General features: G+C 37.1%; 1 protein-coding gene across 1 annotated transcript in view; it reads left to right on the forward strand.

The window, feature by feature from the left end:
* Positions 1-250: 250 nt before the first annotated feature.
* Positions 251-16,316, forward strand: part of LOC148840690 (calcium uniporter regulatory subunit MCUb, mitochondrial-like) — a 63,782-nt gene continuing 47,716 nt past the window's right edge. Inside the window, exon 1 of the mRNA XM_088915141.1 lies at positions 251-538. Coding sequence (XP_088771267.1) covers positions 425-538 — 114 coding nt within the window. The 5' untranslated portion in view covers positions 251-424. The remainder of the gene's footprint in view (positions 539-16,316) is intronic.

The raw sequence follows: 16,316 nt of genomic DNA on the forward strand, positions 1-16,316 counted from the left end.
TAATAATGACTTGTTAACTTTCAAAATGTCGTCGCGTATGATAACAGGCCATTCTGGTAACAGTCCGCATCTGTTTTAAAACAAGACAACACGACAACAGATTACCAGGATATTAACTTTGCTGATATATACTTTTCTCATGGTATATTGCTATTCGACATATGCATATATATCCCACCCCTTTGATTTAGATATCCACCAATGAGATGACAATGAGGACTACGACGGCATCTAGCTTCTCAAATGAAGCAGGGTTTTTCAGCTAGCTATGATGGGCGCTGCTTTTGTGTCGGTGCCATCACAGCGGCTGGTACTAATTTTGGGAGGGATCTGGCTCTGAAGCCATTGGAAGAACACAAATCGATTCCCACGGGAACATAACATTATGCCAACATTTCCTGAGCAAGAGGATTAAATTAAAGCAATGGTGTTCTTGGGAAGGGTTGTAAAACTGCAAGTTGCAGTTCTCCGGAGAGCTCTATCGTCTTGCGTTGCTGTCAAAACAACTAGTACGAGCCGAGTGAAAGTACTTACTCAGGTAAGTCCGGAATACCTGTAGCTTACACTATCAATCGAGAAGAGGAAAAAGAAGGCGTGATTGAAACTAGAACAAAGAAAAACGTGCAGATGCTTTTACAAGTATTCAAAAATTAAAATGAAAAGTTGGCTGCGCGGTTCTCCATATTGAAACAGTTCTTTAATTTGCATACTCAGAAGTGATCGCTAGAAAAGTTGCAATGGGACTTTTGTTTTTTATAGTTAAGCCGTGTAACGATAAGAGTGTTGGTGTAGGTTTCGTCCAGCTCTAGGGGTGGAAATACTTCAGCTCAGAGCGTTTGGTTTGTGTACTGTACAAAGATGTACGAACCACGGGCACAACTAATTTTCATATCCGTGTAATAAATCATGACGTTGCAGCCGTGGTGAACACATTTTGAGCCGATCTGTAACAAGTACGAGTTCCATGTGACTGCCGTAGATGAGGGTTTCGATCGCTGTGCAGAAAACAATAATTGTCTTTCATTCACTGTCATGGTGTAATAGCCTACTTGTACAGTTTTAACTAGAAAACGTTTTTTCCCCCCTGTATTACAACTTTACTCCTACACGTCTTAGAAATCGAGTTCAGTTTCTGTTTTCTGTAGCGATTTTGAATGCATTTCAATCACAGTTGAATATGTACATAAATCGATGTACTGCTGACAAGTTTTACAGTTTTTGATGTTTACTGACACCCCTATTTACTAATATTAATAGATTTATACTTAATAGATGTATACTATTTATACTTATACTGTATACGTTGCAGATTTGGATGTGTCTTTTTTTTCCCAACTCTTAGGGAGCCTTGTGTTATGGCAATATGCCCTACAAATGCTGGGAGCAACTGAATATCACCGGAATATAGAGCATAGCTGCTCAGTTAGATCTAACAATTCCATGTTCAGGAAGCATGACGAGAGCGATTCAATGACGCTTTGTTAGAATAATAATACCTTATATCTGCACACCGCTTTTTATGCAACACCCACGTCGGTGGTACAGTACATGCCGTAATGTCAGTAGACCCTCAACAGCAGATCAGAAATTACTTCAAATTACTAAATGATTAAAGGGTTGGGGGGTACTGTACTGTACCATTCCAAACTGGAATTTTAGACAGGGCAGAGGTGTAAGACTCCCTCTTACAAACATGGAATCGTTAGTATTCGTGTCATGGGATTGTTAATAGCCAAATAGTCTGCATTTCCATTTAGGCACCTTCAGTAGCACAGACCACCATGTCACCATACTGGGTTTGGAAATTCTGGTAAGATTGTCACCCACAGGTCCACAAATATCACCTGCAGCAACAGCCTGAATTTCCTAAGAGGTCTCGCATCCCTGCACTGACCAGACCCAGCTTTGCTTAGCTTTTAAAATCTGGCTACAAGGTGCTAATAGCACTGTTATTAACATTACTTTAGGGTCTTCCAGAATGCATCTTTTTTCTTTTTCAAATAATGAGTAATATTGGATAGGCTCTCAGTGTATTACCCAGTAAATATTTTACTGTATAAAAAGGCTTGTAAGTCGCTTTATCAGTATTTGATAATGTTAGCATCTTTTACATGATGACATATTCCACATCAGCCAATGCAAATATTAATTTAATCTGCATTAACCTAGTTAAGATGTGAATCGTGTGATAACTGATGGGCTTTATTTGCAGTTTTGCATTTCGGAAAACTGGAACTTTGGAAATCTGTTGTGGCCTTTTATTTTTGGGTACTAAGGCTTGGAGTCCGTTTACATGTAAACTTGTGCAGTTATACACAAACCAGTAGACTTAAGTAGCTTAACTTGGGTGTGGTGCACTGTTAATACCAGGTGTGGCTCACAGTAGAACTGTTTGTAGGCCTTGCACATTCATTGACTATGGCAATGGTTGTAACATCTTGTACAATTTTGCACGCAGTACAAAAGAATAAAAGCTGAACTAATGTGATTTCTGTAGGAATTACTCACATATTAGCTGATGTTAAGGGGAAGTGATTCATTGGTGTCTGACTTGAGCTACAGTATGTCTTGCAATGAACCTTTATTCCTGTTTTTTGTTTCCAGATTTGCTGTAAAGAGATATACTCTTTTAACTGAACTAAATGTAGAAAATGTAATAATACTTCCTTGTCTTTGTCAGCTAACTGTATTCATACCTGGCTTGGAAACTAGCTGAGATAAGACAACTAAATGAAATTAATCTCTCTCGCACACATACCTGTACATCTGCTTCATTATGAGGCCTATTGGATTGTTTAGGCAAAGAATATCACCCTGTTCACAGTTTCACAGTGAACGTGCTTAACTATTGAAACTCTGTTTATGGAAACTTGAAATTACAGAATGTCAGTGTCTCATAATGCCATTAGTTGTAAATTTCGGCATAAAATTTCATTTTAAATATCAACATCCAAAGGAAGGAATGACTGTACATTTTCTGGGAGCGTTAAGCATCTTATAAACTGGATTTCTTATTGAATAGTTTATATGAATAGCTACAGTATAGTATTTAAAAGAGATTCGGACATTTGATGAGATGTTTAATTCTTGTAATTTTGAGGTTTTGAAATTGAAATAAACTGGCATTAAATGCAAAAGCTTTAAAATATTTTAGATACACTGAAATCAAGGTGAGAATATTTGTTAAAAAAATAATGATTGCATGAATACCAGATAAACTATAATATAATTCTGTAACACAAATTATGTAAAACACCAAAGGAATTGGTGATTTCCATGTATCTTGATTATTTGAACAATAAAAACGAGGTTTGGAAAATATCTGACTATATTAGAGTAACCCAGTAGGCTAATTGGGTACATTAATCATGACAGGTGGGGGACACAGCTCTCATGTATATTATTGCATTTTTCAAAATGATTTTGTTCACCATCTTACATTTCCTCTACCACAGATAAAAGTGCCTCGCGTCAGTTTGATGGAGTAGTTTGGACATGTAGACAGACTCCGAGGTTTGCAAATGATTCAAAGATTTTTTCCTACATGGAGTCTCTGTAATGGAACAACTGTGTCTCACAGCCACCTGTAATAGCCTGTGCTTAAGAAACCAGATAGAGGGACTAAAGGTGCAGGCATTCACAAGAGACAAAGAGTGTAAAATCTGCTACCTTTGTATTTGAGTATCATTTTCGCTATAAAATGTTCATACTTTATAGATACATAATAAAACATGCATAATGTTCAGCACATAGTTCTAAATATCTAAATTGCTAAATTTGACTAGTTTAATGGTTATGGTTAGACCAGGTAAAGTACAGTAAGGTTAGAATTTCCTATACAATCGCAGGGAGAAGCAGTTGACCGGCCTGTAGGGTTAATTGTAAAAGGGTAAAGCAGGGCTCAGTTTCCCTTAAAGATGAAGTTAGAAGTTAGAAGGGAGAAGATCATATTACTCTATGGATAATATGACCTTCAAAAGCCTGAAACATAATTAAGACTGGATAGTTCTCCCTTATTCGCCTGCCCATACACAATGGCTTTTGGCTTACACTCATTGCTGTACAGATTGATCTTTGTGAATGCTCACAGCCTTCTCACCCGTCTTTGTGAGGAATTACTTTTCTCATTCACGTATAGCAGACATCCTAGGTTGTCAAGCCTATAGAAAAATGGACATTAACTGACTACATATCCTTTACATAAGAAATAATATTATTTTACCATAAAGAAAGATAAAGGCAGGAACAAGAGAGACAGGGATAGACAAAATAGTACAATACATTAAACAGAATTAGAAGCCGGTGGAAAAGAGTGAAGTGTAAAAGAGGATTTAAAAGTGCTGACTTGCTGCGAGATCTAATTTAGGATGAGAAATCATTCCTTGTGTGGGATACGCTTACACACTCCAAACATGCATTCACTGTTTGGTATGAAATGACTGCCTTGTCAGTTTTCACCACCAGTTTAACAAGACGGATTCAGGTTGGTTCAGGGTTCCCAGGTTTCAGTGTCTAAGTTCTCTGTTTACACATTTCTGACCTGAAGCAAGAAGAGCTAGCATTGGATCCTTCTTTCACAAATTGTTTGTTTAGTGTGCTTATTTGCATCTACAGTCCTGATAAATAAGTACTATATCATACATTATACTATCTTGAACTGTTGCTCCACAAATAGCCTTGCCCTTTTCCCAAACAGTCCTGGGAATAGGTGTTGCTTATCTTTGTCATGGTGAATAAAAAAAAGTTGTCATTGGTGTGGAAAAACATGAGTCTATGCAGGTAGAGGTTTTTTTTTACACTGCATGGTTCTGCCCTAGAACAGTTCAGTGTTGTTGTTTTTTTTGCTGAGTCTACTACAAATGGGCAATCATCAGATTTTGTTCAGGTATCGTTTTTTTCCAAAATATTAAAGAACAGCTGACACTTAAATGGAGTGTCTTTTCAAGTGAGCTTATTAACTATTCAGAGTGAAGTGGCAGGAGGCTCAGTATGAACTCTCGTCTTTTGAAGAAGACAGGCACACTAAGTGCCAGAGACATCTTTGATGTGTTGTGTAGGCTCTGTTTTCTGGCTGCATAGAGACAGTGCTGACCAATGGATTCTGTATACAGTAGATATTTTTGCTCATAGAACCTAGATGCAAACAACCTTTTCAGCACATTGAAAGTCTGCAAATGGCATTTCACGCTTTACATTGGCCTACAGTAGCTTAACCATGGCTTTGGCTTTAACTTAAGTAAAAACACACAGACTAAAAAAAATAAAGAATTAGGTTGGGTTTGGTCAGTGCTAAAGGAGGTGGTGTCCTTTAGATTAGACTTTAATCCAGGGCTCCAAATACTTGGTCATTAAATGTCCTGTGGCACTTTCTGAAAGAGTGGGGGTGTTAACTCCAGTAAAGTTCATCCACATAAAGTTTCCCTTAATTCAGTCGATAAAAAATGAATTACTTACTTCCAGCTGTGCTCTGGGGCAGATGGCTCATAATAGCTGCCCTACGTCACCCAGTTGGCTGCCATTCATAAGTAGTGAATGAAGTGGGTCTTCCTTTATATGTAGAATGTTTGGGGTCCTTTGAGGCTAAAAGTGCTTTATAAATGGTTCCTGGTCCTTGAAACCCACACATATGCTGGTTTTCATTCATTTTTAAATAAGTTGTTCTCGGACAAGTTGCTTGACAGGAACTTTTTAAGCTTTTCTTTTCTACTCAAAAGCTGGGATCTTACATTTTGTATGAAGTAGTTGAAAAGTGAACTCTAACATGTTTAGAAAAATAATAAGAGTTCACATTAATCCTATCATTAGGTCATTTAAGGATTGAATTATATAAGTGTACAGAATGAGGGTGTGTGTAATGCCTACAGCATTTTTTCTTCCTCCTTAATGACAGAATTAGTTTTGGAGAAGAAAAATGTTTAAAAAAAATAAGAAAAAAGAAAAATTGTGTGTAAGAACGTGCTTTGCTTCCTCTTCTTATTTCCTTTCCGCCACACCTACTTTTATTTCTCTTTTCGTATTGATATCACTTAGTCACAAAGGGAAATAAGCAGCTGCACTTGTGAAAGAGTGTTCATATGCACAGAGATATTCAAGAATAAAACTGGTATTTATTTTATCTGAAGATTAGAGCTTATGAAAAGGTTTATAGTAATAATACCCTGGATGTATTACATCAGAGGTTTGTGTGGATGTCTTTAGATGTTACTCAGCACTCAGTTTGTGTGCCTCAGGTGCTGCCTTATGTCCAAAAACAGGAGTCCCCTGTTTATACCTGACAAGTCCTATACCTCCTATACCAATGAAGGAGTTAATTCCCGTAACACCAGTTAACCCTACCTCCAGTGTTTTCCATCTAGTTCGTGAAGCACCCCTGTGTGTTCTGGTTTTCATTCCAAGTGAGCTTTTAATCAGTTAAGCTTTGTATTGATTAAACCCTTACTTCAATCAATTCCTTCATCTTTAACAATTGTTTTCATCTATGATTCAGCCTCCCACATAATCTCCTATACTGTATGTGTGTCATTTTCGAGAACTTTAGTGAGCAGAGCTCCATTTCCACTTGGTCTAAAGCTGTTGCTCCCCTGTAGCTTTCTAAACAGCTCTTGTTGTGTTTCAATTAGTAATGTGCAGACACAAGTGGGAATGAGACTGTTAATCACTGTCATAATAAGCTTTTTAGTGCTAAATGAGAATAGGTTCAACCAAGCCATTGAGGCAATCAACCTAAATGAGAGGAAAACGTGGAAACTGGCAACTGTTTCATGCTAATTTATGCTAAGCTTGTTCTACTATTTACGAACAGAAGCAGCTTTAAAGTACTTTTACAAGCAAGTAGTTCAATTTAAGAGTGTGATGACAAAAAGTAGCTTGGACTAAGCTACCAGTTAGAATAAAATCCAAAAGGCACATAGGACCTGGCCTGGTAAACACTGACCTACCCTGTCATAATTCTGACTGCACATACCTTTTATCATCTTCTAAGGAAGACTTGGGAAGCATGGTACAGTATTTGTATGTCTGCTTACCTTTTTATTTTTAATCTGATTTAGCAAAAAAAAAGTAGAAAGTGGTCAATTTAAATTCACTGGTTAGACTCTTATGAGTGGGCATGAGAAAGCCTTGCTTCTTCTGCTCAAAAAAGGATTGTAAGAAAAATAAGCTGTGGACATAACTGTAGAGCATGCTTTCTTAGGGCTGTGGCTTAGCATCTACAGTACATGTTGAAATAGGTCTTTAAGCAGAGTTAATATCTTAAATATGTTCATTATAATTCCTTCCCTGTCATGCTTTCCAAAGGAAAAAACTTTGCTACATCAGTGTCAAAGCTTGAATGCCTTGGAGTTCAAAGAGTGTAATTCTGGTATGGAAATTTCTTTTGTTTCCCCTTTGCCAAAATCTAGACACAGAGTTCTGTACTTTCAAATGCATACAAAGCAATGGGGATTTAAATGATGAAGTGCTCTGGATATACTGTAGGTCCAAAATAAAAAGCGACTGAAGAGGGATATAAAAGCTTGCAAGCAGTGTTCCCCATTAGGGTTTATTAACTGGATTTACCACTTGACTTACTGTTCTGGTCTCTGAAATTCTCGCATCAAAAGAACTTGTCCGCTTTGTCACACCAACTGCGACTTCTACAGCTGAGTAAGCCTTTCCTGTCTTCACAGTGTTTAAGTGATTTGTTGAGCAGCTGGGTTTGTGCTTTTCTCCAGCATGGACGTAAGTTATCTATTGTATATTACAGAGAAAATTGTTGGTGTAATATGAGGCACTTGTACATTTCTGAAGAGTCTTCACTATAAATGTGTCAGTACTATAAAGGTCTCAATAGAAGACAATCATTATAAAATAATGTCCCACAACCATATGAACTGGTGTTTTCATATACAGTATCTTAAAATATAACTCCCATTATGATCGCCTTGGGCTGCAAAAATTATATTACGTACCCTCTCAAATTGATGTGTTAATCTTTATTGCTTTGTGAACATGCAAGAGATTGTGCTGCAAATGGTGTGATACTCTAGGCTTTGTTTTCCTGACTACTGAACTTTTATCAAAGCTTTCAAGGGCATTCTACGGTTTTATTTAATTGGGTTGACATATTGTGTTTACTTAGTTGTTGATGTCTGAGAAGCATTATTCAGAGCACAAAGAATTTAAAAAACTAGGATCTGTTGGGGGAGGGATGCTGGATTGCTTCTTTGCTGACAATATGTGGAAATAGAAAGATTTCTAATATTAAATGATGCCTTGTCAAGATGTGGTGTTAAAATATATACTGTAGGTATAAATGTATATACTGTAATACATGTTTATTGGTGCTTGAAGTGAGAGGGAACACTTTTGCTATACAGTATATTGTGCTGTACAGTAAATGCAATTGTTTATATTTGTTTAGATATACATGTGTATGCTGATGGTAAATAATTCGAAACGTTGAGTCCATGAAGAATTATGCCATATGTAGTTTTTAGATGTATGTTTCATTATACTTTTGATTAATGTAGGCATGTAAAGGATCCAGATTTATCTACTCTTATCCACACAGATCTAAGAATTTTGACAGATTCTAAAAGTTTAGACCCTTTGTGAAAGATTCTTCTCTCTTGCAGTGCAATGTGTAGGACCTTCTCTGGTGAAAGAAGCTAGACGTTATAACAGTTACTTGCTCATGCATGTGTTGCTTCAAATTCTTAGTTTCTTTTTAGAAGTGTGACAGTTTGATTTAAATTAAAATATATTTAAGAGTGCAGAATATTTACAGTAAAATATTTCAATGTATAAATATATACAGTAAAACATTTGTGAAAATGGTGTATTTGCCATTTATTCAATTATCCTGTTTCACTTGTTATGAATAGGTGGAATACAGTCCTTCAAGCATTCAAAGTAACTATTAGCTCATAATGTACGTTTGAAATTGAATATAATAGCATTTGAGAGCAGACACTGTAGGCAGAACCCATTGCTTCATTGAAAAGATCTAAATTCACTGCTATTGAAAGTGTAACACAAATCTTATAAATATTGTACATTTTTTAGACTTATTCTCTCATGTCATGTAGAGTGAAACTAAGTCAACAAAATGACATTGTCAACATCTTTTCTGAGGAAAAACTGTTCAAGAAATATTGTGAAATACATATAACTATTGAATGAAAGAATAATTGGCTAAAATTGTTTGCTCATTTATTTCCTGCAAGAGATACAGCAAATGAGGTTACTGGAGGTACAAGAGATCACCTGGGTGATTCAGAATTGTCCTGAGGAGCCATGAATGAGTGTGGTATTAGATATGTACTTGCAGGTGATGCAGCGAGCTCTGTTGCAGGGGAAGGTACCTGGTTTGCATGATTGTTGATGGCGGTCAAGGGAGCTGTGAACAAGAGGGTTACGCAGATTAGGTGGTTGGCAATATGAGATGATGGGGCGGTCAGAAAAGAGGGCCCCAGTGAAGGAATCAGCCTGTAGGATGGAAAAGTTGTCATTAATGGTCCTGGGGATAGAAAGTGTGTTGGGGTGGAAGGGAAGCACCAAAGGAATGCAGCTGTTAGGCCAGGGGTTCCTGATCAAGTTGATGGTCCCGGGGCTATTTTTGGCTCGGATGAGGACCCTGTCAGTAACATGGGTGGGGTATCCTCTGTTGATGAAAAAGGAGTACATTTTAAAACATTGTTTAACGTTTGTCTTCCTACTTGAGATGACTTCTGTAGTGAATCCATTGCTGTGAATTCTAAGTTAGATCGGTTATGAATCTTCTGTAATTTGACTTTTAAAGAAAATGAAAGGATTCTCTACTACATAAGCATTCAGGCCATTTACTTGTTGTGTAATGTCTGATCTCTATCAAGACAGAGATCATTATCTGAGAATTCCCAGAAAAACGTGGGGAATAAACTGCTGCCCTCAGCCACCTGACTATTTGTGAGAAGCCTGTTGGGTTTTTCACAATTTTCTCTTGACCAGAGAAAAAGCCAGGAGACTTTGTGTGTTGGTTTGATCTGTTGTTTTGGAGGTAGAGGGTTGATCCTCTGTGCATAACTTCTCAACAGAGGGGAGAGGGAGCAGCTGACTGTGAAGTGACTGTGGAAACATGATTCTTTGAGAGAAGTTTTGTAAGAGCTTTAATGTCTGGAAGAGTTTCTTTAAAATCTCAGAAAGACTTTTTGAGATGCCGTTAAGCAGCTTAGCTCCCTTACTATTGTTAGAGAGGAACTGAAAAACTTCAGTTCAGAGCTCTACAGAGCTTAGGTTTTGATATGTGTTGTTATTCATTTTGTTTTTCCTTCACTGTAAATAAAAAAGCACAGTTTTGTACCTTATGACTGCATTTGTTCAGGTATTTTCCTGGACCCACGTGTTTTAAAGATCCCATTACAGCAACCCAACCTCTGGATGTGTCACGGTGTGTAATCTAAGTGGTTCAACTTGGCTTCACTGTAAATGCATCTGTCTCATTTAGCTCCCTCAAAGGGGTAGTGAATTTCAAGTCACACGTCAGATAGTGATTCAACAAATTAACCTTGAAGACCAAGAAAATTTCTGACCAAATCAGAAATAAACTGGTAGAGATGCACAGATCAGGTGAATGTTATTTATTGCTTTAAATGCAGTGAAGTCATTAAGACTTCACTATCATTAAAAAGTGAAATGTGCATCACACCACTCAGACACCTAAATCAGCCCACACTTGCGAAGGATTTACAATTTATGAAAAATTGAACATTTTGAGATACATGCAAAGCGTTTTGTTTGGTGCAAGCCCAGACCAACTGTCGAGCGTGGTGGTAACAGCATCATGTTATGGTGTTGGTTCTCACAAGCGGGGCCAGGGGTGATTAATCAGGATTGAAGAAAAATTAAAGCTGCTTGAGTCACTTAGGAATCCCAACTTCCAAATTCACATTTCAGCAGGACAGTGGTGATAAGCACAAAGCTACAATGAAGTTGTCTGACAAGAAGAGAGTGAATATCCTTGAGCCTTTGGTCTACAGTGCCGGATTTCCCTATGAAATTTTTAGGGCCTATGAAGGAGGGAAACACTAGTGACTAACGAAAAATGAGCTGAAACAACATTCTTGCAATCGACTCTAGGTGCTCCAAATCAATAATCATAAGCTATCTCGCGGCTGTTCTAGAAACTAGAAGTATCGAAGTGATGGTCGCTCGACTCGCTCCATCAATCTCGTGGTTTAGCATCAGAATAGTGTAGGGCCTCCACCAGTCACTTTAGCGGCTGCACCTCCCCTTAGCTATGCGCCCTCAAGATAGGCTGGGGGCAGAGGCCATGGGACTGGACTTGAGGTCAGTGTGTCGACCGGAGATTGACCTGGCAGTGTATATAGCTAGTGAGTTTATGAGGAGCCATTGTAAATAGTTGTCAGTGTTTGCTGCTTTGTCCTTGTAACCCACCACATATTGAAGTACCTCTCCTTAGTCCTTACCCTGTTTGTTTGTAACCCCTTCCAGGAGTTTCAATCTCTGTCTATCAAAGTCCAACTGGGGCGGAGGTAAATGCGTTGTTGCCGGCACATTTCGGAGTGAAAGTGCCTAGGGCCTACTAACACCAAAATCTGTCCCTGTTTGCCCAATCAAAGTCCTAACTTGAATCCACCAAAGAAATTTTAAGAACAACCTTCATTACAACCTACAGAATCAACATTTTGTAACAATTTTGCGAGAACTACAGTATGGCGCCTTTATCATTATAAATGGACACAATTATACAATGCTGATAGAGGATGATCAATAAATATTGACAGCAGTAGTTACTGCCAAAGGTGCTATCAAAGAAGTTCTTAGACTTAGGGGGACAAATACAGTACTTACACCAATAAATTTCACTTTGTACTGTATATCTGTAGGTTTTATAGACATTCACCCCCTTTACATATGCAGTGCCCTCTAAAAGTACTAGGACAACAAACTAATGGGACTTTTATTTTTGGTTTATTCCATTCATACATTTGATCAAAAGCATGCCTTATGTCCAAGTGAGTGATTTCATGAGTATCGGGACACTTGTACTTTAAGTAAATTTTGGAATGTAAAAATTCAATATAATTAGGTAATGACCCATTGAGCTCATCAAACTCTTCATGTAATCTTTTGAGAAGACATTGCTCTTTTGACTTTTGGGTACTGGTTCTCTCAACTCCTTGGATAGATTGACTGCATGCTTTGGGTCACTGCTTTGCTACATGGTAAAGTAAAGCCATTCTTTAATATCTAAAGAAGCGTTTTATTCTGTATATGCAGACAAAATGTTTCTGTATACAGTACTTCAGAATTTATTCTTCTGCTGCCATTATCTGTTATCATCATAAAGATAAGTGAGTCAGTTCTACAGGCCCTGAGATTACCTTCACGCAGATGAAGATGGCATGCTTTAGAGCATCCCTTCTTTCTCCATATTTTAACCTTTTCTTCACTTTGGTATATGTTTACATTGGCCTCCTAAATCTTCCTGTTCCAAAACTATATTGGTTCATATATGTGTCTCCAAGTAACTTCTACAATGCCTTTTCTATTCTGGTTCTGATGAGAGATTTGCAACATGCAGTGTGGCTTTTATTTTCCTTTCTGGTCCTGACACCAGCTTGCCGAGCAGCCAAATGAATAAAAAATAAATAATAAAACCCATGACTTGACAGGGAATGTTTGAGCATGGTCATGTGGCTTTTTTGTTTCTGACACAGTAAATTCAGGCAGCACTTTAGAAGACACGTCTACAGTATTTACAAAAACACAGAGAATATTATTTGTATAGAAAAATATTTATAAGGTATGTGTACCTAGGCCCAGTCCTTTATTGAACCAAGACTTCCCACCCAGGTCTCTTCATGATAAATAGTTTCAAGGAAGGAAAAGTTCTTCCAATGAAACCAAAGGCCCTGTTTAGGTCAAAAGTACTCTCTCTATGTTGAGAGTAAACACAATTAAATCTTTCTCCACCTACCAAATAGAAAATGTCATAAAATACAACAAAAATGTTTCTTTTGCTTTGTGTATACATCAGATATACACCAACTGATGTGCTATAACATTTTTTTCTAACAATCAAAAATACAAAATCTGTATTTTGTGGAGTTATACAGTCTTGCGAGTACAGGGATTCAGCAAAACTAGCATTTTAATGTGTAGTATAATAGTGCGCTACCATTTGAAGCCCATTAACGTAAACCATTAGCAGGGGAAGCTGTACCTGATGCTATCTGTTCTGTCACTTCGCAGAATTCACAGCCACATTCGGCTGGACACAGTGGTCTATTTGAGATAATATAATGTTTGAATACCAGGAATGGATGTAAATGATTTCCTGCATAACCCTAATGCTAATGTTGCCAAGCTTGTGGGTCCATTGTAAAGCATATCTAATAATTGCCACAACTGAAGGAAAATGTGAATGTCGGAATCTAAAGGCTGCTTTGATTTGATTTCTGTTCAACGCCCATGATACATTCCAGACATATTGAGAGCTGCATCATACATCTGATCTTACAGGCTGGGTAAGGGCTACTGGTTTCAGAATAGTCCATCTTGTACAGCTTTGGCATCTCAGTTCACGCCAAGAAAGTCTTCATAAGAGGCTTCATTTACTGGTAACAAATTACTCCAAAACGGGAGGATTAGCAAACACTGTAAAATTTCAAAAATACTATACAGTATTGGATTAAAGTAAATGCTATGAGAGATCAAATTAAATGCTATGAGAGCACCTGGCATATAATATTTAATCTTGAGAAGTGCAGGGTTTTAATATCTGGTTGTAAAACCCTAACCTGTCGATTACACAATTGGAAACACTGAGCAAGAACAGTCTATTTAAGAAAACTATTTAGGTATTTATGTTGACACATTTTGTACATCTTCTAGAATCTAGACAATGGTGGAGACAATAACAAACACAAAGAAAGTGGTACCTGTAGGTTATGTAGGGAAAGTTTATAATTCCTGTCAAGGGAGGTAACAGTATGTTAAAATTGTATTATGCTCTAGTAAGACCTAATTTAGAATATTGTGTACCATCATACACATTCCATTAAAGAAACTGCTGCACTGAAATTAGTCTAGAGAAAAGAATCCAGGTATATTCCAGGACATAAAGGAATATCCTACACTGATAGGCTGAAGGAACTGGATCATAGAAAGAATTTAATTTTGAAGTGATCTGATATGTCCTCAAAAGCATCGGCAGTCTAGTCAGCACACCTTCAGAATAAACCAGGAAACACGAACCGTAAAACACCAGTGGAAATTACATGGAGGTGCATTTAAAATCATGAAAAGCACAAACAGTACTTCTTTATGCAAAAGTGGGGCTTGGAACAAGCTACTCAGCTGTGTTGCTGAAGCTGTTATCCTTGCTTTTTTCAAGAAAATGCAAGATGAGATCCTTGGATCCACAAGCTACTACAGTAAGTACCTACTGTAGTAGTTAGTAGAGAAAGGGTCTCTTCTTGTTTGTCATCATTCTTATGTTCTTGTTTAAATTATACCACTTCTTGCTCTTTTCCACTGGCCTTCTGGGTGCCATTGACAATAATTGAAAAATGCTGGGAGCAATTGTGTATACTGAAGGCTGAGCTAGCAAGTGTTGTATTTCATTCTGAATTATACAAAGTATCATGTTTGTTTACCTTATTAGCCATTTGTGTTAATTGTAGTTCATCTTAAAAAAAAAACCACTAGGAAATGTCTAAAAGTTTCATTTGACAGGCCTTTGTAGAGAAAAATAAAAGTACTCCTTTGACAGGCCCCCCATAATGTATCCGTGGAGAGTGAAAATACTGTACCAGCCATATTGAAAACTTCAAAACCTGAATTCACAACCTTTGGTTCTAATTCTTTTTTGCAGTTTTGTTTCTGACTTTTAACTTCTGGCAGCCATAAAAGTGTTTGGTTTTAGCCTTCAGCTTTTCATTAAAAATGAACTTTTTAATTAAATGTACATCATTCGTAATTCAGAAAAGTGGGACATCATTGGAATGTGGTGAATACGTTTGCAAGACACTGTTTATCAGAATCTACATCATTGATACAAACTGGGAAAATCATATGTCCGTATACAGATCTTTGTGGTACTCTGCTAATTTCATCTCCTCAGTTTGAACTTCCACTACTTATCTGTAATCTGTTTTCTATCCAATATCCAGTTTGCAGTCCAAGTGTGTACATTTCACTGAATGCCAGCCATCTGCACTGATATTTTTATGAATAAATGAATCAGTGTTTTTACTTTTTGATATCAAAATATACTGTATCATATGCTCTATACCCATTAGAATTTATAACAGGCTATTTAAGCAAGTGCTATTTTTTATAAATCCAAGTTGGTTATCTCCTAGAAACATATTGCTACTTCTGTTTGATGCTTCTGATTTAGTTTTAATTTTCCAATTAGCGGTTGTCTAATGTAGCCTTGTAGATGTATCTGTAATCTAATGCAATGTTTTACTCTAACAGTAGATACATGTACATACTGTATTGTATGAAGTCTCCCACTGCTAAAGATGGAGGCACCCACTCTCAATCCCTAGGATCAAAGAGTATTTGATGGTTTGTGTTTCCATGCTGCCCAGTATACTGTATATAGGGCAGACTTTACTGAAAAAGTTTCCAAAAATGGAATCTCTGTTTTTGTTTTCGATTTTTCTTCTTAAAAAGACAAAGGCCCGTATGCACTTTAATTTTACGGTTGATCGACTTGCTTCTTTGAAGAAATAATTCCATTGCAAAAACAAAATCAAAACATTTACAGGGCTAACGAGACACTTTCAGTTATGAAAGGCTGGGAAACGACCCAGCAAGAATGATTACAACTGTGAAATTCAACAGGATAATAAAGTTGTCATGTACTTTTAGACTTGGTCATTATTAGGCACGTATTTCTCATTGGCCATTTCAATTTTCAAGTGATTCCTGTTAGTCAGCCAGTTGTCCATCAATTGAGTGGGTTTCAGACATGTATGACACTGAAGCTTGGCTAGGATAATGAGCAAGACACTCATAGCCGACATATGCCTTAGAATTTGTGCTGTTGCCATATAAATACTGTATTTAAGCTACAATAATGTCTGTATAAGCATTGGGTAGAATACATTCTAATGGCCTTTATAAATAAAATGGCCTTAATAAATAAAAACTAAAGATTGTTTGGATTTCTAATGTTAGAAATTGTAAGGTGGATGCAGTTTTTTGGGGGCTTTTGAACTTATAGGTTTCTTCCTCCCCCCTTTTTTTTCTTGCAGACTCCCATTTTTGTACGTTTTTGCATTTGTTGTGTTGTTTTATTGTGTATTCAAAACTCAATG

This window comes from Atractosteus spatula, chromosome 1 (assembly GCF_055471065.1).
Source record: "Atractosteus spatula isolate fAtrSpa1 chromosome 1, fAtrSpa1.hap1, whole genome shotgun sequence".
NCBI classification, from domain to species: Eukaryota; Metazoa; Chordata; class Actinopteri; order Semionotiformes; family Lepisosteidae; genus Atractosteus; species Atractosteus spatula.